Source organism: Mugil cephalus, chromosome 17 (genome assembly GCF_022458985.1).
Source record: "Mugil cephalus isolate CIBA_MC_2020 chromosome 17, CIBA_Mcephalus_1.1, whole genome shotgun sequence".
NCBI lineage: Eukaryota > Metazoa > Chordata > Actinopteri > Mugiliformes > Mugilidae > Mugil > Mugil cephalus.
In genome coordinates this window covers 6,468,976-6,496,618 of record NC_061786.1, presented here as the reverse complement: position 1 = coordinate 6,496,618, position 27,643 = coordinate 6,468,976, and the positions used below count along the sequence as shown (strand labels likewise).

The window sequence follows — 27,643 nt, the reverse complement described above, 5'->3', positions numbered from 1 at the left end:
TATGCACGGCTTGGAACTTCTCCAAATAAGAGATAGCCTGATCTATCTCAGTTGCACTACCTGCTTTTCAGTTTTTCCTCTGGTTTGATCCCTGGTTTCCCTCATTTCCTGGTCAGCCTCCTCAGTCAGCTTCCAGGGATCCGAGAAGCAAGTTCAAACAAAAACTACCTCTTGTTGAACTTAGTGCAATGTTCTCGTTGGCCTTCTGACCCTGTTTCTCTTTCCTTGCATCTTCTGTTATGTCTGCACCTGAAATTCTCTCACCCTACTACCTTTTTGACATCTTGGTCCGTTGTTTTTCTTACTGCTGTCCAACCCTTGTTGTCAGACGGGCTGTTCTGTTGTCTAAAACACTTGATAGGTGGACAGGTTTATATTATCAGAGGTGAGTCTCTGTTCCTGCCCCAAAGTGAGGTGCTATCAGTGTTGTATTCCAAACCTCTGCGCTCATCTTCCTGGATGCAGTTATATTCCTCATTAACTGGTTTATTTACTTAATTGGTTTCCATGGCAATTATCTGCAAACATTTCACGTCCAACTGATACAGATGTACCAGACACTCAGTTTTCAAACCTGATTTGTTTATTTCATGTAAACTGAGTCTGGCATTTTTCTTGCTAAGACCTAGATGACCTATGCTTGTAGGCAGTGAAGCATTAACATCAGTGATGATGTGATGCACAACGATTGGCTTAAAACACATCAATGCGGCACAAGGGTTCATCCTCAATTATAGTAGCTCCTCCTGCCAGCCATGCAGGTCCATTTCCAATAACAGGTCCATTTCCAATAACAGGTCCATTTCCAATAACAGCCTGCATGTCATTAAACTTTAAATGACACTATCTGTGTCTCTCAACTTTCCCAGTGAAGTCTACACTAGTTGAATAAGCTTCACAATTAAAATGATTTTTTTTGTTCATATATTTCATACCAATATGAAATAATGAATACTCAGAAAATAATCTATAGTTTAATCAATAGAAAAAGTATTATTTGTTACAGCCTTGTTATTCTGTTTACCAGGCTACATGTACACTAGCTAGTTTCAGATGAGTCTGGAAAAAAAAAAACTTGCCTGACTCTGAACAGAGGTTTCAAAATCTCTCCTGGACTTGTGGTGGTTGCCAAGCTAACAATATAAAAACAGAGCTTGAGTGGGGCTAGTAGGCATATTTTGTTATGTTTAGACATAGCCATGCTAGATGTTTAACCCTGTTCTGAGTCTTTACGCTAAGCTAACAGGGTCCTGGCTATACTTCCATATTTAGAGGACAGATGTTGACCTTCTCATCTAACTCTCAGCAAGAAAACAAACACTTAAAATCACTTCCAATCAAATCTGGAAGTCTGTCAAAATTTAAAGACCTTAATGGGTACATATGATACATTGCCTCTTACAACTTCCTCACATACGTGTAACACTCATCCATGAAGATGCTTGCTTGTTGTAAACCATCTTGCTGGATTTTTGAATGCATATATTTTGTCATGCATGGAGCCCTGTTACCACCACCTGACCTCCTTTAACTGTCTCATGTCTCTTGTGTTTGTGATGCCTGGAAGTCCTCTTCATGCTAAGTCCATTCAGTTTGCTTGGTGGCACATTGCCAGCTACAAGAAGATGTTGTGCGTCATGGACTGCTGGCTTTACTCAAACACTTTGGCATGCTTTTGGTGTCATTTTACATTTTTCAGCTCTGCTTCCAGGACATGCAGAGCGCAGGACCTCAATAATAGAGTAGCATAAATATTCATCTGTACACACACCGTACTGTCCTCCCATTAATTGCCATGCTCTTCGTATTCCTAAACGCCTCTAACTAATGACTAGCTGCCAGATTTTAGTATTGTTTGTACATTCCTAAACGGCTTATCTATGTGCTATGTAATCCTCAAATTGTACTCAGAAAATAGTCACATCTGGTAACACTGAAAAAATCTTTGTGCAAAATCCTCATGAAGGCCTTGATTGACTTTTGTGCGTCTTACAAAGTGGAAAGAGCACGGTGAAGGATGCGGAGCAATTTCAAAGCTCCTTTTCTATCATTTCAAAACAGTACCAAGCCGACGAGTCAAGTTAATCATCAGCCGCAGAACCTCTCATTCAGCAACAATACCAAAGAGCCATGCATCACCGCTACTGACCACTTAAGACATCCACAGCTCTACAGAGCCCATTCAGCAGCAGTCAAAAAAGAAATCAAGGCTATTTTTTTCACCCTGCTTTTATGTCAAAGAGAGCAACTGAATGTGTGATTCAAGGCGGTGAGCTAGGCGTTGGAAGGCAGCTGGCACTCGACAGCATGAAAGCCTCTGCAATTCAGTCCTTATACTCCCTCTTAGACAGGAACATAATACACAGCATTATTACGGCGTGTGGTTGTAGACGAGGGGCGAAACACTCTCAAAGACCCATTGTGATTGCCAGTCTTGCTTCGTTTACTTTCAGCTGGATTTGTGGCTTCAGTTTATATCATGATTTCTGCACGGAAAAGAGGTGAATAAGGAAAGCGTGAATGCCGAAATCACCAGATAATGGCGTTTCTTTTCCTTTTGTTTCTTTCCTCGTCGGGGTTAAATGAATGATATTTATAAGGATTTATGGTATTTGCAATATGTACATAAATAACGATAGCACGAGGTGGAAAATGTCACATAATGTGAAATAGTAACTGCTAGATCTAAATTTATAAATACTTCTAATCCGCTCTAAAGAGAATTTTCTTTGGGAAAGGATTATGAGTTATAGATTAATATTTTTCCTTTCTCTTCTGAGAGCTTAAGGATTTATTTGAATTATGTTCCAGTCACTTATTATACAGCATGTTTTTCATTTCGGCAGACCTACATAACCTCCAACATATAAAAAGACTCTCTGGACTGGCCACATTTTGGAACATTGCCCTGGTTTGTCCTTGCTCAAGTCATGTGATGACAGTGATATTAATATTATGTCAAATTCAGGAGAAATAATAGGATGTTCTCATGGTATTTTAGGGGGAAATTACTTTTTACTTACAGTACCAAATTACTGCTTTTCAGAGGAGGCTCGCCATCCTTAAAGCACAAGCATACACATCACTAACTTTCTCTCGTCCTTTTTTTATCTTCAATATTTTCCCCTATTTCAGGTTAGACATACAGTAGTTGCATAGCAACAAGATTGAAGTATCCTTTGAGTTTTTGCTCTCTGTTATCAGGAACACTCACAGCTGTGCTTTGTGTTTGATCAGGAGGAAACCACATCCTATGTGACCGTGATCTTAAAAAGCAACTGCAGTGACATTATTACGAGCACAAAAGCTTTGTGGGGAAATGTGGCGCGCATTTCTATAGAGGGAACACAGCTGCAGCAGGCCGTAATGCCCTATGTAATGTAAGAGAATATATGAGAGACATAAGGGTTTTGCACAAAGGATTCGTTACCATTAACTACCAGAGAACACCTTTAGGTTTTTGCAAACCACACATTTAAAAGTATTTAATTCATCATTTCCCATATAACTGTCCACTCCACCTGCTTCCTGTCCAGATACGTACGTTAAGCTGACCTTACTCAACTCCATGGGCCACGAGATGTCCAAGTGTAAGACCTCCATCTGCCGCGGTCAACCCAACCCGACCTACAAAGAGACGTTTGTCTTCCAGGTGGCTCTTTTCCAGCTATCGGACGTCACGCTCATCCTCTCCGTCTACAACAAGCGCAGCATGAAGCGTAAAGAGATGATTGGTTGGATTTCTCTAGGCCTCAACAGCTCTGGGGAAGAGGAGCTCACTCACTGGACTCAGATGAAAGAGTCTAAAGGACAGCAGGTTTGCCGCTGGCACAGTTTGCTGGAGTCCTAACAGTAAAGGACGAGTAAGTCGAGAAAGTGTGTGAGGATAACTGCGCTGAGCAGTTGTCATCTGAGCTGGACAAGAAATGGATGAGTTCAGCTGGGAAAGAGGATTGTGACCGTTGTCCAGTGAATGGGGTCAGTGGTGATGTGGAACGATAGAACCGCAGAATGTTTCTGCTCTCAGAGTTGTTCATCTTACCATGGCATTTTCATGGGTCTTTTGGCAAATGTCTTATGTTTATGGGTTGTCCTTCAACGGCAATCCTGTAAATGACACTTTTTTGGTCTGATGAATGGGTGGAGCTAGGGCCACCTCCAAGAAGAACGTTCTGGGTAACAGCATCGAGTGAATCATCAGCAGATAGTTTTGTGTGCACAAACCTCTGGCTCAAGCAACAGATGAGAAGTTTCTTTGAAGTTCAATCATAAATGTTAATATTAATCACAAATATAATATGAACTTATGTTTGGGGTCTCTACCTACGTAGAACAAATGCGTGTTCCAAATTCAGTTTTTATCAAGATAGCTCCTAAAGCTTAATTTAGGTGAGCTGTAGGTATGCCCTAGGTAGGCCCTAGGCTTTCTGTAGGTACACCATAGGTATGCCTTAGGTGACTCGTAGGTATGCCCTAGGTACCCATAGGCTTGCTGTAGGAACACCGTAGGTATGCCTTAGATATGTCGGAGGTATGCCCTAGGTATCCAGTAGGTTTGCTGTAGGTACACCATAGGTATTTTGTGTGTACATCGTAGGTATAGGTAGGTGCACCCCCTACACCATAGCCTGGTGTACACCTCCTTAGAAATGTACCTTGGTAACACAACTTGGAGGTATTTTTCTGTATACATGAATAATAGGGGCTAGATTTCACCAGTGATCCATCTTCCATGGGAAGTCATTTGTAGCTTTTCTATTATGTTGAACACAATGTTCAAAATATAAAATAACCTTCTGGTGAGAACAAAAATATTAATTTCTGCAGAACTCACCCTCAAAGTCTCTGAAGCAAAAAATGCTTTTGGAAAGTCCAACCTTTGTATGGCATCATATCACTTTCCTGCTTAGTTTGAATTTGAATTTCTCCAGACGTCTGTTGTTTAGGCCAGAGGTGTGAGTATGCAGAATTATCGTCACTGCTCATGGTAACTCTACTGACCGCCAATCAGATCATTGTTTTGGAGCTGGAAACATTCAATGAACCAGTCCTTCTGTCCAGGAAAACAGAAGCGGGGGTTTCATAAATTGAATGTTGATGCTGTTATGGTCAAATTTTACGCTACAAGAATTTTATTCACCGTACCCAGTTGTTTCAACCACAATTATATGTTTCATTCAAATATGAGCAGGACTCTACGTGGATGGAGGGAGGATGAAGCATATTTGCAAAATTTAGTTGAAGTTACTACACTTTCATGAATCCCTCTCTGTCGTCACTGCCAAATTTGAAGCTTAGCCTAAGCAAACAAAACAACAGCTTAATAATTTTAGACACGTTTGCCTGACAAATAACCTGAAGTCAGTGACAGCAGAAGTGTCACTGTTGACGCTGAGATGAAGTTCAGTAGTGATCTGAGGAGAAATAAGCACTTCACATTGTCACATATTTTTGGAAACCACCAGTTCGAGGTTGCCTCAACAGACTGAGATATGTTATATCTAGAAAAGTGTAGTAGTTACTGTGGTGGTTTTTCTGATCTTTTCCATTCGAAATCTATATACAGTGTCAAAATATTTTTAATTTAAGACATGTTTTTGATTACAAGTCGTCACAGCTAAGAGGTTAGAGGCGAACCCACCTGTTGCTCTCTTCTACCTGCTCTGGTGCTATATAAGAGCTGAGGCTGTACACACTGAAGCCCTTGCCTTATGGTTTTAGCCGGTTCGTAAGTTAATTTCAGTCGACCGAGTTCAAAACCAGACACGCCCTGAGAGCACACAGACCTGCGTCCATAATTACAGAAAGCACACACAGTAACAGCATCACTCAACCTCACTGGAGGGAATACAGACTGTACAGAGGGAAACGATTACATAGGAGCTGCATCGGCGGAACTGCAAACTGACGTAGAGGCGGACGGGTTGCAGCTTTAGTTGCAGCCACTTTCTCATTTTCATTTATAGATTAAAAAAAAAATACTCTTTACTGTGCCTGTGATTGTGGTAAAAGCTAGCTTTGTGCTGTGTTTACCAGGTGTGTGTGTGTGTGTTGACTGGAAAAGGTACACAAAAGGGAGCGTCGGGGCTGTGATATAGGTAGTTGTTGCTTTTTCCTGTTGGGTGTGACAGTTTTTGATTTTAATTACCGGTAATAAGAACAAAATTTCCTGATTGTCTGCTGTATACTTTTGTTAGTAAATGTTTTGTTATCTATTTTTGTATCAATATCGAGGAAGAACTAATGATTAGACCAAACCAAACATTTACCCACTCTGTGAGCCATACTGTTCTGGTTTGCTGCTTAATTATCTTAATTATTTCAGTTCGCGTTTGGGAGAGTCATTTACAGCTCGGGTCTTGTTATTATTATGTTCCCATCCTCTAAACCAGAATGCGAAGGAGACCGGCAGAGCTCTTCTCAAACCAATCTGTCAAGACTTTTCAGCTTTGATGCTTACTAGCAGTGTAAAAACAGGAGCACAGTCTATACAGCACAACTGTGAAACACATCATGTGAAAGATCGCTCGGCAGTGAGCTCATTTGTTCACGTACATCTTCTAATGTGAATCCCAAAACTCCACGATTCTCATCAACCGGCATCCTTTGATTTGACATAAGTAAATGAGTTCATAAAATGTGGCATTTGACAACCTGCAACAAAAAAAAAAAAGTGGGAGCGATCTTGTTGAATCAACAGAAGATGTGTTGGGGATATTAATAACCGTGAAGTGTGATCTCTTGTCAGTGGGCGTCTAATGGCAGCCACGCTCCCTAGTTAAAACAATATTATTACCAGTTAAGAAATTGGCATCTTTGCTTCTCTCCCCCAATTATAAAAATGTTCTTCACCAAAAATATACGATAATGATGCTGGGAAGAGCTAGAGCCTGAAAACTTACTGGAAGTTTTATGTTTTACTGCTGCTTCTCTTAAGGCCGTATACATCCTACTATACATACCACTCGGGGTTCAAATGGACATGCCCTCAAATACGGATGCAAAACGTCCCACATTTATTGAATACTACAAAACTTATATTTTTGAACCAACGACATTTATTGAAATGCTACTAAATTTATGGTTTTGAACTGCTTTATATATCAACATGACTATGTGCGCTCTCATGGTCTCAAGGTGTGAAACGTTAAATTAAAAAATAAAATGTGTTTTAGAGCTGGAGTGAGTTTAAGAGCGAATCCAGCAAATTCATAGATATTCCGTTATTCATCAATTTTGTCCAGTATTTAAAAAAACAGCAGCAGGTTAGAACTAAAATTACACCAGAACTCCACCTGATCCGGTTGTGTTAAACCTTCCAAATTAAAATCAATGCAGAGGGTATCTCAAAAGCATAAGCTATTTAATTGCCCTGAATAATGTTTAAATTTTCACATAACTTCATTTTCACTATTTTTCAGCTGGTTATAAATTCCAATTATAATGGCACTTCGTTGCTTCCGTACAAAACCACAGAAACCTGGCAGTTGACGCTCTAGTCGAAGGGATTTGAATCTTTCCCTAATCTTTCACAAGATGTGTTCCACTTATAAGGTTTTTAAAACAGTATATTTATGCTTTTGCAGTATTGTTCCTTATTCTTTCATTTTCTTGACAATCGTCTTGTTTATAACGCTGGTTTTAATCTGCAACCGATTTCTCCTTTTAGTTCAGAAACTACCCATGCCACAGGTGGCATCGGTGCCTTACTGTTTTTCACTCGGCAACCTTGTGTCACAGTGTCTTAACGTACTTGTAAATGTACTTTTTCTTCTGTACTTCAGACTGAGTTGGATTTGTAAATCGTCTCACAAACTGATTTAAGGTAGGAAGAATTTCTATGTGATGATATTATTGTTTAAAAAATATCAAAAAGAAAAAAAAACATGCTTTTGTTGGTGCAGTTCTTGTATCACATCAGTGCGAACATTTTTTTTTTTTTTTTTTTTTTTACTTCCTGGGTTTGAGATTTTGGTTTTAGATTTAGATTTTAGAGGTAGATATGACCTTAAACAGTTACTCGTGTTCACAGAATTCTACCACGCATTGCCGTGAAACAACCAACAGGTGGAGCAGCCATTGCATTTTGCTGCTTATCTAGCAGAGTTTGAACTTTAATACCTTTTAACTTTTCATATGAATTTAATTGAGTGCTGCAATGTTTTTGACTGGAACCAGATTGCCTGCAGTTCTTCTGGGGAGTGGTTTCCCCAAACAGTGGTGGCTCATTACACTGAAAACTATACAATATGTAACACTGCTATTCATATACTTCTAAATATCCATCTGCTGTAGAATAAACATACAAAACATGTGACATCAGATTGATTTGGGATTGTACTGTAGAAGAGTACTTTCTCTCTATTGAACATATAATGAGCTTCATTTAATCACACAGACAGACAGCAACTTTCTAGCCATTCGTTTTTGTTCCACTCAGTGACGACTTTGTACGTCAACCTGAAAAGACGCCCCGGCACTCTGTGGCAGTTTGAGCTATTAAAAAAAAAAAAAAGAAAGAAAAAAGGCAAAGGTAAAAGGGAGGGAAAACAAGATCAGAGATATAAGGTTTTTACAATTAACTGTGTTCTCCAGCACATTCCACAGCTGAACGCAGAACAAAGCGCCTCAGAGGAGAAACGCTGGAAAATAAGATTCAGTGGCTGCTGCTGAATCAAAGGGGAAATGCATAACAGATGAGAGGGGCTTTCTCCCTCCCCTCTTTGTCGGTCACATCCCTGCAGAGCAAATCTACAACACACAACCAGTCTAAAAAAAAAAAGTGTCAAAATGCCTTCAAGTGCTGTGGGAATTTATACAACTGAACTCACAGGGCCAAACAAAATCAACTTTGATGTGACATTTAGGAAAGTACAGTAAAGTGATCACGTTGGTTCAGCAATTTAAGACAACTGATGATCATCTACCACTAAAAGTGGACACTGTTATAGATGGAATTAAAGGTTTCAGGAAAAGGTATCAAATTAGTCAGTTGTAAGACATTTTGATCAACAAATAAAATCCTATGGCAATGCTGTTAATCAACGGATTAATTGCTTAAGATACACTCACCTACCATAACATTTGGTACATTAGTCTACTCTAAATCTTAGCTTCTTTAATGCTCTGATCAGCTCCTGAGAGGTGGTGATTGGACTGGATGATCGGTTCGGAGGGTGTAGTTTGCTGTAGCTGTTAAACTGAATACTAGTTCAATTCAAAGGCCTCCAAAATGAAAACACAGTTGAATCAGTAGCTCTCGGTTATTTTAAACCAGCTCTTACCATAACCTTCATGGAGATATGACTTAAAATAAGACATTACATTGCAATGGACAAGGGGACCTAAAGAACTTGCAAATGAGTGTATTATTTGAGCAGTAATCTAAAACAGTCTGGGTGTGGATTAATTCAAAATAATCAATTTAAATGTTTTATATGAAGATGACATGGCCTAATATTTATGTATATTTAAAATTCCACGGATGCTTCTGCTTCCTGCGTTGAGTGCATAAAATAACCTATTCGAATATAACAATGTAGTAAATAATTTGACACTTTCTCCGTAATTTTCTAACGTTTCGTTGAGCAAACAATTCGCAAACTAGTCGCGAAAACCGCTCGGTTCAAAAAGCTGCGCCAGCGACTCGCAAACTGTTCACTTCCGACCCGTGGACCAAGAGAGTGGGGGAATTTCCGAGCGTCCTCTGAACTCGTCGGCAGTAGTTGACTGGAAGGGATGGAGCTGCGGCGCTGCTGGTGTTGTTTTCTGCGCCGTGCGTTCATATTAACTGTCAACCCGGCCGTGGCGACGTGAGCTCGCTCGGGACCCACTGCGAGGAAGAGAGAAAAGAGAAAGAGAGAGAGAGAGAAAAAAAAAACCCCGCCGTGAATGGACTACCGCGCAGACGGACGCCAGTCTCAGCTTCGTCCCGTCCACTCACTGAGCAGCGCGGAAAAAAAACAACAACAACAGCTGGAAACATTTGCCACCGAGGGAAGCGCGCGGGCATGCCTCCTCCGCTCGGCTGCAGCGAGAGAAACGCGCGCGCTTAATGATTAGTATGTAAACGAGTAGCCAATTAACCAGTAATTAACCAGTAATTACATAAGTAGCGCTCAAACCGGCCCGTGCGGCTCGCGTGTCTGCTGCTGGTCTAAAATTAGAAGCGAGCAGAGCCATCGGAGGACACGGTGGTATTTATTCACAAGGAGCTTTTTCATTTTTCCCCAACGCACCTTGGATTTCAGCCGTTACCACGAAGCAAGTGTGGAGCCGAGGACGAGGTCCAAACAATTCAAGTCAGGTAAGCTACCAACATTGAAGCTAAATACGAAAATAGTCCTTTGAGTTCTGACTTCAAAAAAATAATAATAAATAATACAATAAATAATAATATAATAAAATGTGTTAACGGAAATAAAATGAAGTGTAAATGCTTTCCAATAGTTTCCGTGTCTCGTTGACGACACTTAACGTGCCGTTGAGTAACCTCCCGCTCTTCTTGTATTTTCTAAGATTACGCCGAAACAATAACTTCCACGATTATTTTAATGCGCACATGACGTTATGCATTTTCACATATTTGAAAACATTCCACCATATTTGACATATTTACTTTTGTCAATACGTGAAAATACAACCTGGATTTTCGCATCTTATCAAACTCGCGTGATTGTTTGGCCTGAATTGTTTCAGTTAAATCAGAGTGTTTCATTTCCTGAATGTTCCCTGAAGTGTTGGCAAAACCTGCGGTGGACTGGTTAGATCTGCTGCTGGAGGATTAATGAGAACCATGGTGGTCAATAGCTCACGACTGTGACATGACAGAGTCCCTGGTCTAGCACATTATGCAGGCTGACATAACCAGCCTCCCCCCCCCTGGCACACATCCAGCCTCACTTCATTATTTCGTGGCGACTGGTCTTGGCTGCAAATCCTGAAGTGGTGGTTGTCTGTATCACTGCTGCCTTCTGAAAGGAAGGAGGTTTAGGCGGTTTAGCTGAATGCTGTTGTCTCACTGATGTCAGTTCTGTGCTTTCATTGGCTTAGTGTCACATCGTGCCCTCCACTCCGGTTGGACTATTAACACCCTGTTAGCCCAGAAAGGATTAAAAAAAAATCCATCATAGCGTGTTTAATGGAGTAAGGGCGATAAATATACATCATCTCCCTTCTGCATCGCTGTTTTTTGGTGAAATAAAGGCTTAGAGCGCAGCAGGCTGGTAATAGGGTTGGATGCGCTTCACCTCCACTCGCTGCCAACAACATCCGGAGTCCCTTGCCAGAAATTCCACTTTTTTTTTGCAATTTGTTTCCCTTGGAGGGAAAAGTGTGTTGTGTGGAATATGGCGAGGGCACGCAACAGGGAGGGACACCCAGCTCCGACTGAACTCCGGACCGGGGAAGAGAGGCCGCGACGAGAGGAAAGGCTTTCGCAGCACGGTGGATGGCTTCCTGGCATCCGGCTCGGGCCGAGCCCGGTGCCAGATTCCTTCTCTTTGCCGCCTGCCAAAGCCCCTCCACCCCGCCGCCTTTTATCAAAAGCCCTCGCCGAGATTCCCCTCTTCCAGTTCTGTCGCGGCGCTATCAATCATATCTCGCTCTCAGCAGACACTTCTGCTCATTAAGGATGTGAACCTGTAGGTAGCCCGCAGCCCCCCCCCCCAGTCATTCGTCTCTCGCAGCAGGGTGCAGAGTCTCACATCTGGAGCGGTATTTCAAAACATGGCTCTTAGCAGGCATGTAGTTTACGCTGAAAGACAATCAGCGCATTTTTAAAGGCTGTCTGTCAGCTGCCAAGAGTAAAATTAACACGACGGAGAAAAAGCGTGTAAACCTGTAGTGGTTTGTAGTTTGCCAAAAAGCAGGTGTAGTGGATAACATATACTACGCTATAACAGTGCAAAGGAAAACCTGCAAAAAAATAATAATAAAGGCATGTTGCTGGTGATGATAGTTGGCTGGCTTCACATCACTCCCTTTGTCTCTCTCCTTCTCCACTCTGTTTTGTGTAAAAGGTCTCAGCCAAGACAAGTTGAGCGGCTTTAGTGTGTGTTTCGAGTGTGTGTGTTTGTGTGTGTCAGGACTGCAGGGTGTAGCCCCAGACTTCTTTTTTTTTCCCCCCTCAGGCATTGCTTCCCCATCATGAATACGCCTTTGTGCTCCGGAGTGACACACGGCTACGGTGAACAACTTGAGCGGAAAGGACAACTCACGTTTGTATCTGCGCGGGGGTAAAAATAGATGAAGCTGTGACACCACTTTTAAGTATATCACGGACCTTCAGCTAAACAGCTGCTGTTATGACGTGAGACCGAGATCATGCACCTAAAAAATCCTCTGGTTCCTCCAAACTAAAGCTGTTGCTTTCCTTTATGCGTCTGCCATGGATTTAGACCTGCATACGAACGTTCATTTGTTTAGACAAGACGGAATTAATGCAGCATGTACAAACATTGGTTCAAAATGCTGCACATTCCACAAAGTAAAAGTCATTTATCCCTGATCATAAACGTTAACATATGTGTGTGACTGTGGAGGATTTCAGACCCCTTTCATTACCTCTGGAAATGACCTTCAGTTTCATACCCAAGAAAACTCTAGGGACATAAAAGGATTGACATTAAAGGTTTTTTTTTTGGTTTTTTTTTTCCCCCCTGTATTCACATACCGATGCCCGTGTCTGTCTTTAATGTGCTGCATCCACCTCTGGGAGCTTTGCCAGCAACGTACCCACCGAGCCCTGGCCTGTTAACCCTCACAGCCACAACAAGCCTTCCCCGGATAGTCCGTAACGCAGCCGCCCTGTCACAGCACATGTGTCACCACTCAGCAAGGAGAGCGCTGGGCGACAGCCCCAAGGGCCCCGAACCCAGCTTAGTCACGGCACCGCGGCCAAGGCGGCCCCCTGATAGCTCCTGACAGGCTGCAAGCTGGCACAAAAACAATCAAAGATGCAACCCGAAAAAAAAAAAAGAAAAAAAAAAGAAAATACCAACACAACCCAGCATATGAGTGGAATGGCGGAGGAGGCAGTTGCTTGGCTGGCTGTTGTTTTTGTCCTTGAAACTACCTGTCACCAGACATATTGGATGATTTTGCGAAAGGCTTGCCAGTATTTTGTAAATTCTTGCTTTCTACAAAAAAAAAAGAAAAAAACGTCTAAACCTTGAATACCGTACAAAGAGAAAGATATTGTTTATTTTATTCTAGTTAGAGATTTTCCCTGAGCCGAGTGCTGCAAGCTTGAATAATGCCACAGAGTGATGTTAATATATGTTACATGCTCTTGGCTGATTATCGTCATCCTGTTGTTAATAAAGAGGTTGCCAGTGTGAGTCAGAAACGTAGCCATTGATTTATTTTTTGAACACGCTTTCTGCGACGCGTCCTCAGATTTTCTCTTTGATTTATTCAGTATGGCTCGCCTCCGTGTTTCTGTGACTGTGGTCCACTTTACTAGCAGGGGTCTAATTGCTTTCCATTTGAGTGTCTCGGTTTTGATTCATGGCATACGGTGCCTTGTTGTTGCTTCTCCGAAGGAGAACTTGATGTCATAAAACCTATTATCTATTCTCTCTCTGTTCACTCTTGCGGCGTTCTTCACCCTCTGATGCCAGCGCTTGCACACTCTCCGCCCCCACTCCAACCGGCGCATTGATGGGCTGTAGCTTCTCCATATTGAGAAGAAGTGGGCTGCATATTGGCTCGGAGATCTCAGTCACAGATCAACATCAGATCATATTCTCTCCTACAGCTTATTAGTCATTAGCCCACTTCCTGCCCGCTAGTATTAACCTGCAGTTTTTATGCTGTAGGTGGAATGTGTCATAATCTAAAATAGCTATTAGTATAACAGTTGTTTACCAGTTTAAACCAGTGAAACACAATGAAAACAATAACAGTTAATTTAAGTAAAATGTCAAAGACTAATAACAGAATATTAATATTGTCTAGTGAACAATAAGAAGAAAGCAGTTCTGTAATGTGGCACAATAAAAGGGATATTATTACCAAATTTATGTTTCCATCAACTAATGTCACATGAGTATTAAGAGTCGACATCAAGATCACCAGTTGTTGATGCCAGTCCTCCAATTAGGAGACAGTTATGCAGAAGTTTAGTGCACCACAAGATGTTGTAGTTTAGGCACAGCTGCCATGAGCAGGTATTAAATGTCATATTTATTAGGATTTTCTTTTTTTGCATCCGGATTTTAGATCACTGTACTTTTCTCATAGAACTCCACCTTCGTAATGCGCGGGAGCAGAAGGACTTAAAAGGCTACTGAGCATCAGAGCGATGAAGGTCACCCTGTAACGCTGCAACAATACAACAGGTGCTTCACGTGTGACAGGTTCCAGTGGTCCTGTCCCTGTCAAATCACATCAGCATTCAGCATCTGTGCGTGAGCAGAGGCAGCAAGACATCAAACTAAAAAAGAAATGCAGGGGTGCAGTGAAGGCAGTGCCAGCACTCAAGTTTTCCCTTTTCCTCTGAGATTCAAAGAGCCTGCCGTGAGATCACAGAGCTCCGAGGAAGCCCGCTGTTGAAACTCCCGTCAGCGCAACCACAGGCAGCTCTTTCAGGGCTACACCCACTTATCTTCTCACCGTGGAGATGTGTCTCGTAGATTTGGTCCACCACACAAACTGTCACTGTACACACACATGCACCTGCCTGTATCTCTACGGGAGTAAGTAGTGACATACAAAAGGGCTGACACTGACAAGAGCTGGCTTTGTCAAGAGTGACTCACAGAAAGGATTTGCTTTGCTTTGTACATATGCACAAGGTTACTGTCAGCACCCATTCCAGCGCTTTATACTGTGAATTTTTAATTTCACTGCTGCCAGCCTGCTCTGTCAAATTGGCCAAAACCTGAGAACCTGTTTAATGCTCGCTAAGTTGCTGCTAATTTAACTGCAACTTTAGAGGAAATATTTTGTCTAGAAACACATAGTTATGATGAAAGTGTTCAGTGTAGCAGCAATGCAACATTTTCTTCATAGGAAACTCTTATATGACCTGTGAATCAAAATGAATCTTGACAATTTTCATTGAATTCGTGTTCTTGTTGCACTCGGTGTACGCGTGTGTCGTGGAAAAGGACGGAACAAAAACTTACCAATGTCCTCTTCAGAAATCATAGTTCCACAGTTTGTCAGCTTGATTTTGTATTGTTGTAAAGTGGTGACACATTGCCTGCCTGTGTGCGCTGTGAAGGCCCTCTCAGGCGTCCAGGATCTATTTTGATTGGAAAACCACACATCTTTTTTTTTACTGCTATCTGTTCCCCTAAGGCTCGGAAATACTTAGTAAAAACCTGGCCAAAAGAACAGGGAGTAAACACTTAGCGCACACGCACACACACACACACACACACACACACACAGTGATGCACTCCGTCAAACACATGCTGGATCGATTAGCATTTTTGAGGCCGCAGAAAAATACTTGAGAGAGCACAAAGTTTATTAGAGGCATGCTTCATGGTCCCTCAGAATGATTGAACAAAGGAAATCTTCCCCCACGTTTGGCTTAATTTTTTCTCCTTTTTTTTTGAAAAATGTTTTTATTAAGTGTACCGTGAAGGCAAGAAAGCTGAATTTCCAAGAACACATATAAAGCCACAACAGACAAAATGAAGATAACAAGCACAAAAACTATTTTTATATATTAATACACTGTTGACAGAGTACCGTGATTTAATCACCTTAATATCCTAAGTGCCTGCGACTATAAACAATACAACTTCAGTCATGAAGTAGCCGTGGATACTGCGCACTAACAAAACATGAAAACAAGAGTTGCTAGTAGTGTTGCAGTTCTTCAAATTCATGCTGCAATATGTGTAGAAAATGAAGAATTGGGCAACAGTGTACAGAGACAAAGTAAATAGAAACCACCTGTCTTCCAAAACATACAGTACACGCAAGAGAACGTCTCTGAAACTGAGCTGTATGAAAACATACAGTGCGATTTAAAAGAAAAGGTTGCTTAAAGATAAACAAGAAAGATGTGTGGAGGGTATTTGGACATGAAATAAGTGTATGTCTGCATGTGCATGATGAGTCAGCAACATTTTCCAGGAAAAGGACACACTGCACCTTTTTATTCAAATACTTTCTAACATAGTTTAACTTGAAAACTGTGAATGAAGAAACCATTTCCAACTTTTCCCTAAATATACTATTAATGACAAAGTTACTATTTTACATTCATATTCTGCCATCGGCATGTGTAGTGAGTAGAATTAAACTGTTGAAATGCACAAAGGTTGTTTACATCTACTTAGAACAAACAATAATGGAAGTCTATCATTTTTAGTTTTATTGACCTGTATGCACAAGAATTTTTTACAGCTTATTAATGCATTTCCATGCTAACCTTTAAGGTTTCCTCAAGGGAGGATCAGACAAAGCTACTGTAATAGATGCTGCTGTGATGTCTCGTTTATTGAGGTCAGGTTGTCCCTGTTGAGGAGCTTTTGCATAGCGGTTGTTGCTACTGTGGTGGTCTATTTAATTTTTACAAACCATCTGTTTCATTAGGTCTGTTAAATGATTGATGGCTGGGTCTGCCACAGACTAGTTGGTAATCACAAGGCTTAACTTAAGAATGTATATTTTTAAAGCTTTTTTGGGACCTTTCATCAGAAGTTGCAAGTAGAGTGAGACAGGAAGTGAAAGATTGTGTCAATTTATGGGGCAACCGCTCAACCAGGTGAGCTTTAGGGGGAAGTTGCATGTTGTGCACGTATAAGTAGCAAAATTTATATATATATAAAGTTATATTTATGATGTTTGGACACAAAGAAAAAAAAACACCATAAGCAAAGTGAGGATACTTTCAAATAGAGCTGCATTTTTGCATTGTTTTTATTGCCATGTTGGAGAACTTGCCACAGTGTTGATTCAGGCTGTGTCAGGTTCTTCTGTCTCTCCATGTGATCCCAAACTGACTGCATGACCAGGACTCTGTGGGGACGGACTATCTGCTTCAGGTCTCCTTGCTCTCTGTGTGGCTGGAGAGAGTTTTCATGATTCTGGCTTGTTTGTTTGTGTTCACTGTCATGCGGCAAAGCCGGCTTTTGACCAACCAAGCACCTCATTGATGACGGCGTGATGAAAAATCGTCTCAGTCATGTATTGTATATGGAAATGTTAGAACAGCATGAGATTTTGATCTGAACCCACTATTAAGATCTTGCTGTTAAATCATCACACTGTGTGCCTCAGCTGACTGTCATGGCCTTGGTTGACTTTTCTTCAGAAGTATTTCAGGACACAACAAGCGGTGCATGTCTGAGTGTGTGTTCGTCTGTCTATCTCAACGCTGGAGGGAGTGAGTCAATCACAGCAGCAGAAATCATCCCTGCGGGCGATCTGTCTCCACTCATGACAAGGCTCCTAAGGCACTTATCTTTCGTTCCCTGACTCATCCCGTCTATCCATCCCTCCCTCAGCCCTCCCTCTGTCTCCCCTCCATCTTTCCCCATTCTCTGCTCCCATTCTCTCTCGCTCTGCCTCCCTCCCACAGTTTGTCTCGTGCCCTGGCACCACAATTAACTTCTCATCATCAAAGAGTGTTATGAAAAAGAAGGCGAGATAGAGAGTCAGTCAGAGTTGGGGAAGCTGTGAGTGAGGGAAGATAAGAGGGATGAATCTGTGACTGAATGGAGGTGAAGCACACACACACACACACACACCAGCTTACACTTGTACTTGCTCACAGTTTTTTCCCCTCAAACACACACTGTGTTAAACACAATCACACACACACACACACACACACAGTCTGAACTCGCTCTCAGTAACTTTCACATTCCTGCGAGATGCAGACAGAAAGGGATGGATGAATCCCCCCCTCCCATCCCCGCCAACCCCCCCAGGAGATTTTCTCTCCTCGTTCCTTGATTTTATTTCTCATCCCTCCATTTCTTCCTTCCTCTCTCACAGACTCACACACATTTTTGCCCTGTCTCCCGTCCTCCTCCTCCTCCTCCTCCTCCTCCTCCTCCCCCTCCTCCTCATTGTCTTTGAAGAACAAGAAGTATTGCTGTACATGTAGGGAAGCCGCTCTGTCGGTATTATCATTGTTTTTTTCTTCACCCCCCTGGTTCAGAGAGCTGTCAACTGTGACCGCTGTTGAAAGGATGAGAGAGAGAGAGGGGGAGAAGGAGAGAGAGAGGGAAAGAAAGAGAGAAGAATTGAGACTGAGGGATGAAAGAGACAGAAAAGGAGGGAGGGGGGATGTGGAGATGGAGGTCCCTACGGAGGGCAGAGGGAGTGATGGCATGCTTGTTTCTTTGTGCCCGAGCAAACGTAGCAACAGCAGCGTTGAAGGGAGGTGATGGAGAGGAAAATAGCCGAGGGTAAAAAAGCAGCTCGGGTGGAGAGATGAAAATGGCCAAAGCTGCTAATTAACCATGGCAGTAGCGCTCGGTTACAGTGACATAATTGGCCTTAGTTGGGGGTCCTTTGGTGGGGGAGCCCTCAGCACAGGGATTTAGTGCAGAGATGTATGATTAGGCTTTATAAAAAGTGAATGATCCCTCATATAACATTGCGGTTGTATTGCAGCTTCTTTCGGATGGAGCCGCCTTCGTGTTCGTCCACGTGCACAAAGAGAATATGCTGCTGCGTTGTTGATGTAAATTGTCAACAATAGTCTCTTTTCTCCCAAACGTTTGATGGAATTATTCCGCATGGGCCGCGCTCATTGTCACTCTTATTTCACAGTGTTGGCCTGAGGCGAGCACAACCACTAATGTGTCTCCTACACATCATGCACATGGAGTCACCAGCTGGCCCCTTTGTTCCTAGATCCCTGCTACTTCTATACAGGTCCTCATTATCCAATAAGAGTAGAAAATGTAGCAAAGCAAATTATGGTGCCTCATCAGCTTTTCACCCACAACTTATCCACCACAATTATCATCCATTTTTATTCAACAAAAACTACTAACAAAATATTCATTGACGACCCTTATGGTCTTGACATACGACGATACTGACTAAAAATCTCTAGATGTGAATTCAGTGATAAACTATAGAAATTGCCACTTTGTCACATTACGCATAGTGAAATCACGCACATGCATAACCTCATCCATCCAACGTTGAAGACAATGTGCTTGTTTTGTTGCAAACTACAGGGCCAGTGTCAGGTTTACAGTGAATCTGTGACCCTATTTCCCTCCTAATTCATCATGTCAACAAGATCGTCTAGACTGAAGAAATGAATGAACTACAGACCAGCTCATCAGCGTGATTCAGGAGTGGCCAGCTCTTTCTATCTTCTTAGTCTAAAAGCTAATAGTAGCCGTACCTACATAGCTCTACCAGACTGTTGCCACCTGCTGATACTAAGAGTTGTTTTCTTTTACACAGTCACAGAATTCGCTGGTTGGCTGTGTTTTCAAATACAACTTTTTGGTCCAGACACAGACGATGTGAGGCGACATCACAGTCTACCTTCAGTTTTTCTTTGATGTCATTTCCTTGCGTGTCTATACCTTGAGGCATGTTTCATAGGAAGTGCTGCTCAGATGATCAAACAGCGTCTGGAAACCTCCTCCCTTCACACCACTGAAGTGTTGGAACTGGGAATCTTTACACATACGCCCGAAAGCGAGAGCCATTGTCCATATTTGAGCATCTTTCCTCTCACCATGATGGCAGGTGCCATCTACACTGTGTCTGGTGAAACTTTTCGAAAAAGCATCAACCCTGAGCAGCTGTGCACAATAAACCAGCTACGTACTGTGTATCTAGTTGGTGTCACTCCCCTTCTCACGCTAATGTTGTCTGTTTTTCGTACGGAGTCATGTGCAAACTAATGTTGGTCCAACAAACGTCTGTTGAGCTCCAAATCTACGTATGCGAGGTGACCAAAAGGCAACTTCCAGATCTGTAAAATGAGGTGCCAAAAACCGGAGTTACTCCAATGGCCTCTTGAAGTTGTCTCCAAAACCATGCTCATGCTCCACCTTGTTCTTTTTTTCTGTTTTTAAATAACCTGGATTTATTCACTTTATTTTGGTGCATGATTGTCCCTCAACACTGAGAGCTCCTACAGTCATACCAACTTCCACGACCTTCCTTCATCATAAGGTGGTGGCTTCTTTGAGCAACATTAACAACGCTGCAAGACTAGTGGAGTAACTGCAGCTGTGCTGATCGATGTCTAAAAATACAAAATGTAGTGCTCGTGTGTATAAACCTTTACTCCCGGTGGCTGATCGCACTGGTGAGAGCGGCACTGTCTGAGGTGATGTTTCAGTGGCTCTAGGTGCGTCTGATTAGTCAGTTAAAGGCAAACTCTAGAAAAGCGGCGCAGAGAAATAAAACTGTTCAGCCAAGCAAAGCCAAGAGCTTATTGAAGCGGACATTTTAATCAGCTACCCAACAGGGGTGAGGTTGAGACGGTGTCGCCTCAGTTCGGTCTGTCAAGACGGGTTGCGGGCAACGGTGTCTGTTCATGTGGGCACGTGGAGGAGGGGCAAGAGAGGTTTAGGGGAGGAAAGGTGGTGACAAGGAGGTTTTGAGGCTTTACACAGCTTTGCATTCTGCGCGAACAGGAGAAATCGAGAGTGGACCGAATGACAGCCACTCTCTGTGATCAAAAGGGTGATACAGTTTCCTCACAGAAGCACAAACAGACTTTGGCTCTCAGGGCCCCTCACTGTGTTCACAGTGGGCCTCTGTTTTCAGATTGAAAAAGCTCAGTTGGCAGGTTGGTCTTGCCAAATAATGTGCCGGCCTTATGTTTCGTCTTATCTCCTACACTTTCATTTATAACATAAGGCACACCGGCTTTAAACATTTGTTTCATTTTCGGACAAAATTCAGCATTCATTAAAATCAAATAGTAACTGTGCCTGTTGGAAATCTCTTGTCAAGTTGTTTGCCCTGTGCACTCGACCTGCTGGTGCTGTTCGCATCGTCTCCTCCGCTTCCTAGATTATCATGCTGTTGACACAAGCTTCCCAGCGCGAGTTGATGTGTGGGATCCATTTCGCCGAACAAATTGGTGTCAAACATGTCGCTAAGTCTCGTACCAACTAATCAATAGGGAATTCATGGTGTGAGTGGGTGTCATTTTTCCATCTGCGTCCCTCGCTTTACAGCGCGGCGCACATTACGGAGCTGCCAACCATCTGCCAGTTTTTAGTGCTCACCATTATTGTCGCTCAGATTCGTCATCCAGCTTGAACAGAAGCTGGTTACTCCTCCACGCAAATTCAATGTATTTGCCAGCATCACACAAACAGCTTGTTAACATAAAGTGCATCATTAGACAAGCATATGCAGAACGCTTGTGAGATTTATGAAAATATCATGATCGGTGTTAATGTACATGAAAAGTTTCCAAAACCACCTTTATAAGGATATAATGTTTTTATGATGTTTGATTGTACTGACCTTCACTCTGTTTTTTCCAGACCTGAATCAGAGAGAGAGATGACCCTTGTTTTGTCCATGAATCCTTTCCTGGACCCAGAGGGAGACCCTCCACTCTCCACATACCAGCCCATATGGGAATCGGAGCGCTGCACTAAGACCTGCCTGTCGAACCCGGCCCCACCGTGCACCTCTGAAGAACAATTCACACAAGGTACAGACACACATGCAGGTGTTCATCAGTTAGTTTTCTTGCTCTATTACTCGTTGCCGAACAAAAGCAAGTTCATTTAAAGCAGGTATTTGAAAGCACACATGATCTGGCTTCTGTGCTACTACTTACGTGTGAGTGTGGTTTAGCATGCAGCGCAACTTCTGTGAGTTTGCAGCACATACTACTGGTGTGGAAGTAAGCCAGTTAACATAACAGCAGGTTGGTTCTGTTGGCTTTCATTACATTTGCAGAGTAACTTACTCGTGAGACAGATCTAGTCCTTTGCAGTGTTTAAATGGTCACTTTTAAGATGCTTTGAAAGTTCAGGATCAAGATCAGCTCAAGTTTAAGAATTAGCTGTTCTTTCCAAACTTTATGCATTTCACATTTATTTTGACTGGCATGCATCTCAGTTTATTATTTTTATGCTATATTTGATAAGATAACAAGACTCTAAACACTATGTGAACTGTACAGGTATTTAACTAACAGTCCCGCTGCCTTCAAACAGAACAGTGTGTACAGAAGTCATGTACACAAAATATTTGGTGTTCAAGTGGTAGTAAATTGTAAGCCGAGAGACTAAACAGTAGGGGTGTAACGATGTATTTGTATTGAACGATTTGGTACAGGACGTTCGGTTCGGTACAGGGCTCTGCTGGGTTGAGTTAATTTTCTGCCTGCAGCCACACATACAGCCCGTGTGCGTCATTGATACCTCTAGTGATAAGCAATAAAGCTTCAAGACCCTCCCTTGTCACTTAAAGTCTCCTGCTTGGCAACACTTTGGCTTCCTGTTAAAATACTGCAACGGAGAGAGACAAGTGGAGAAATGAGGGCAGTGTGCCGACACTGTTCAGCTGAGATCGGGTAGGTTTCCGGCTACACAAAAAAACCTGCCAACTCACCTGAAACAGCACCACCCGAGTGTGAATATCACTGCTGCAAGAAAAAAGAATACCTTAGTGCAAACGCAGCTGACTTGGGCATTCAAGCAGCTTCTAGCAATTCAAATCAGGCCAAAGCTACAACACAACTGCCATCAGAGGTTTTACAGTATTATTGTTGAAAACACTGGTTTTAAACACATGCTAAAGGTCATATTTCTTTTTGTTTATTTGAGAATATATTATTTATCAAAAAGCTTTTTTTTATTTATTTTCTTTATTTGAGGCAGCACTTTGTAGTAGTATTCTATTTTTTATTTTATTTTCATGTTAGATAAATTGTTGGTTTACAAATAGTAACCGTGCAAATAAACAGCAAGCAAATTTAGTTTTTGCGTTTTACCGAGGTAACATGTGTATCGTTACTAGAGATCAACTGATGTGGATCTTTTAGGGCCGATACTGATACAATTTTTTTTTTTTTTTTTTTTGGTGCAGATAGCGAATACGTGCTGCTGATATTTCTGAGCCGATATTTGGAGCTGACACTTCTTTTTCTTTCTCAGTTTACATGATAAAAATGACACAATGATATCAAATGTTACAAGTCTAACAAAAAACACTTCTTGTTTATTAAGCACTCTCATGCATACAACATAAACAAATAAAAGAGAGGTAGCGCACAAGCATTTCCCACCTTCCATCTGCAATGTATGGGCTGCATTGGTCCGCAGCGTCTGCAGCAGCACAGTAAAATATATACGTATATGTATCAGCAAACGTAGCACAGTTGGATAATAAGAAAAACTATCTAACTAATTTACAGTATATTAACTCACCCTCAACAACAATTCTTTCTGAAAACTCGAGAAAATATGTTGAGGCTGTGAATAACACGAGGGGGTTGATTCATGGTGGGTTCTCTCTCTCCGTAGAAGCCCCCTGTAGACGAGTTCCTGATCATGTTTCAGTGTCGAGGATCGCGTACTTCAAGAGAAAGTTTGTTGAGGAGGATGAGGAGGCTCCCTTCAGCTTCAGGACATATTGCCAGACTGTAAGTATTGACACTTTCCCACATTCAGAGCAAACACTGCATCCTACCTTTTTTGGAAGACATGATTTAAGACACATTTAGCATCAATGTTTATACTGCTGTCTCTATAAATGAAGTGAGGAGCTGCAAATTGAGATCAAATGAAATTATTTGTGAGCACAATACATTACTGGGAAGATGGTGCAATTTTCAAACAGATACCATCAATACTATGTAAATGGCAGTAGTTTAAGGAAGTCCTGTTTATGTTTGGTTACATACCGTGGACCTAAAGTAATACTGTCCTTCAGGTTGCACCAGTTCTGGAGGAGCGAGCTCACGTGCTGCGCCTCTCCCTAGAGAAGATGCGATTCATTGACGACCCTGAAGCTTTCCTCCGACGCTCTGTCCTTGTTAATAACCTCCTTCGGCGTCTGCGAGCTGAGATCCTGCTCCAGAGCACCGACTGGTGCTTCCCTCCCAACGCAGGGTTCGCCGCTGGCCCCTGCGTCTTGCCGCCCAGCACAAACCCTGCTCACCAAACACTCCACAGAGCAGTGCCCACTCGGCTGTGCTTGGCGCCCCAAGCTGGACCACCCTTCCGCAAGCGCTTGCGAATGGTGCGCGGGGGACAGGGAGATCTACGTCCTGACTGTGCTCAGACATGCTGCTGCATCTACGCAGCGGCGGCGGCTGCAGGACACTACCTCCACCTCCCATTCTCCATGTACGACGCAACACTCTCTACCTGCCCGTCCACACCACACTCCTCCCCGTTCTTTCAGCTGGCTAGTCACAGTAAGTTAGGTCTGACAGTCCCCGTACACGATCACGATGATGAGGACGAAGACGCCGAGGAGGAGGAGGAGGAAATTGAAGAAGAAGAGAGAGAGGAAGAGGAGGAGGAAGAAGAAGAAGAAGATGATGACGAGAGAAGACAAGCGGGGCCTTCTACGGATGCTGATAAGAACAAATCAAGCCCGAAAAGTAGGACTAGGCCCTTGCTGGGTCACCCACACGCAAGGACAGAGGACAGCTCCATGACAGATGGGGTAGAAGAGGAGGAGGAGGGAGAGCAGGAGGAAGAAGAGGAGGATGAGGAGGATGAGGAGCAGGTTGTGAGACCTTGTCAGTGGGACACTACTGCTACAGAAAGAGAGCTCCACAAATTTAGCTTTTGGCACCGCAGGGCTCATAGACAATAACCAGGCTTTTTGAGAAATTACTACATTCTACATCTGTTAGAATGAAATGTAATGACGATGACAACTGTCATCAGCTGAAGATTATTTCTTCTCATAGCAGATTAAGGCGTAAGCTACCTACACTATAGTAATGCCAAGTCAGCTTTATTTTCATGCTCTAACATACCCCAGGGTGTTATACAGACACAACTCTTCTACTAGCATTACAGTCAGATGAAGAAAAGCAGTCTCTTCTTGGCCTTTGTTGGCACTGGACACATTTCTCAAACAATTATAAAGACCAAGGTCACTTACGGATCTTAGATTGCAAAGGTGAAGTAAAACTTGCTATTGCACTGTCTCCAAGACCATTTCAAGCCCCACAGCACAAAACTAAAGGTCTCAAATGGGGCTTAACATTGGTGCAACGGTCTCGTTTCAGGACCCTAAACAAGCCTATGAAATAATGGGTTGTGGATTTGGAAGAATGTGCTTTTGTGTGTGTGCGTGTACGTGTGTTTCCGAGATACAATGTAGCATTTCAAAACTTGATTTTAAGCTGTTCTTTTTATTAATAAACTGGGGTGACACATACAGTAATTATGTGTGCCTGTTGATTTTAACGCTGTCTCAGGCAATGACAAGCGACTATGCTGCAGCAGCGGCACAATGTGTGTACTTCAAATTACTTTAAGACAAACACAATCATAAACATTGTCAAACCACAATTTAAAGTGCCTTAGTGTTTTTATAGATACATGTACGTATATTGTGTGTTAATGTATTGTTCTTGTTATTAAATAGCTATCTTGCATTCCAAGTGACTGCGTTTGACTAAAACAGGACACGGGCATGTAGTTAAATGCAGGGATCCTTTAAAATATTGTTTCATGGTTGATATTTTGAAGCAAACTAAATTTCCCAAATAGTCTTTGTTTTTACTTTAAAATGCATGTTTTCTAGCACTTCCTGTCTCAACCAAGCACAGACGCAATGCCAACTTTCAGAAGCTAAAGCCTTGAAAACTTAAACGTCTTCAAATTCTCATTTATGTTTGTGAGATTCAACCAGAAAAGGCTTGTCGAGTTTAGTCGTTCAGTCCAATGCTGAGCGTTTACCAAAACCAATCTGAAAACATAAAACCATATCTCACACTGAACTTAAAAGATTTCACAGGTTAATCAGATACTGTAAATATATACAAGCTAATGTTGGTTTTGCTGTTCTCCTCCCATTTGTTCTAGAAAACCTAGCTGCTGGTTGCTGGACCTTGTTACATTAGCACAGATCCAGACTAGCTGCTCCCCCCGTTCCAAGCCCTTATGCTAAGCTATGCTAACTGCCTGCAGGTGGACATGATCATGATACCGATACCTTCTCATTCAAACTCTCGATTAAAGAGTATTTTAGAAGCTTTTCAAAATGGCATGATCAGTGGTTTCTTGTTTGTTGCTGTGTCTTGTTTGGGACTTCTGAAGATCAGATAATGACTAACCCAAACCAAAGTCGTTATTAGACTGAAAGATTATATTCGATTGTTGTGTTTTCTCTCTCTTGTGACGTACCTTAAGGCCCAAGTCCTTTGGACGGATGGACTCGGTTGGTTTGTTTGGTGGAATCAATCCTTGTCTGCTCCATTTTTTCGATGTGCAAATCCTTTGCTACGTTTACATGGACATTAGTATTCTGATTATAATCAGAGTCATAGTTCAGTCTGAATTAAAATGCCTCATTAACTTCCTCAGTCAGAACAGACTGGACCAGTTGAAAGGAATTTCCAGTAGAATTGAAAAGGATTGCGTAACCACATGTGCTAGATGCTAAATCTGATCATTTCTCTAAGAAATTTCTGCACATGTTTTGCAACATGTGTGGTGATGACCAAGTGAGTTTCTGGGACGAATAGAAACATGTAGAAACAATGAAACGAAAAGAAACGAAGCCAGAGTTGGAGTGAGCAGTGGTCCGTCTTTGTCTTCTTCTCTTGAATGAATTCAAGGTTGTCAATCTAGTTGGGGGGGAAGAAAATTCTTCTGTCACATTTGACGCTCCACGGTTGACAGGACCACTTTGCACATGTCATAAAAGGCATTTGAATCAGTCTTATCGGATCCTTTTTATTTAGCATCCGTGCAAACGGTTAAGCTGGAGTCTCTAATCGGAATTACAGTCAGGTTGAAGAGATATTGTCCATGTAAATGTAGCCAGTGACTACAACTACACATTTCTCCTAAAAATCCTGAATATTAAAGCACAGTTACTGTCCGTGGGACTTTTTAAATAAAACAATCTGACAAAGCAATATTTGTTTCTGAGACGAAAAACGTGTAACTGCATTGTCTGTTATTAAAAACAACAAAAGAGCAGGTCTGCTCTGATGACTTTATGTGATGTTCTGTGACAAGTGTAAAGATCAGTAAAACAAATGTTGAACAAACGTTGCTTCCTTCCTTCCTTTTATTCCTTTGCTTCTCAACGATCATTGCAGCGTTTAAATACAACACAGTGAGACGTGCGTGCGAGCTCCGGCTTATTGAACTGCTTGCCATCCTGTCTGCTGCTCAGTGGAGTGCAGTACCGCAGCATACTGCTCTTGCCAAATGTCTCTCAGGTGTCACTTTGCCGTTCAATTCATGTTAATCTTTTTGACATTACGCTCACTGCAGTAACCTCCACCTCCTCCTCCCTGCGCTCACTGGCATATCTATTGTCCCTGCAATATTCTCTCCGTGTAACATAAAACAGACCGGTCCACCCGCATTCATTACAACCCAGAGATAAGCCACGGACAATTTCAAAACGTACACTTCCACACTCAGGATTATGTGTTGTTCTGACTGCTAAAAACGCTCTACTGGCATGATACAGCCTGTGCCTGCATATCATCCACCGGCATTACTGAGCTTTAACTTAA

General features: G+C 42.2%; 2 protein-coding genes across 3 annotated transcripts in view; both read left to right on the top strand.

Annotated features, from left to right (window-relative positions):
- syt14a (synaptotagmin XIVa) overlaps positions 1-7,859 on the top strand; it is a 38,442-nt gene extending 30,583 nt beyond the window's left edge. The window contains exons 8-9 of one of the 2 annotated variants that reach the window (XM_047610889.1): positions 329-385; positions 3,537-7,859. In XM_047610889.1, coding sequence (XP_047466845.1) covers positions 329-385; positions 3,537-3,850 — 371 coding nt within the window. In that variant the 3' untranslated portion in view covers positions 3,851-7,859. The remainder of the gene's footprint in view (positions 1-328; positions 386-3,536) is intronic. The other variant, XM_047610890.1, reaches the window with a different exon arrangement.
- Positions 7,860-9,645: 1,786 nt separating this feature from the next.
- sertad4 (SERTA domain containing 4) lies at positions 9,646-27,166 on the top strand. The gene is made up of 4 exons (XM_047610891.1): positions 9,646-10,306; positions 21,453-21,625; positions 23,448-23,566; positions 23,857-27,166. The coding sequence occupies exons 2-4, from the start codon at positions 21,472-21,474 to the stop codon at positions 24,748-24,750; spliced, it is 1,167 nt and encodes a 388-aa protein (XP_047466847.1). The 5' UTR covers positions 9,646-10,306; positions 21,453-21,471; the 3' UTR covers positions 24,751-27,166.
- Positions 27,167-27,643: the final 477 nt, after the last annotated feature.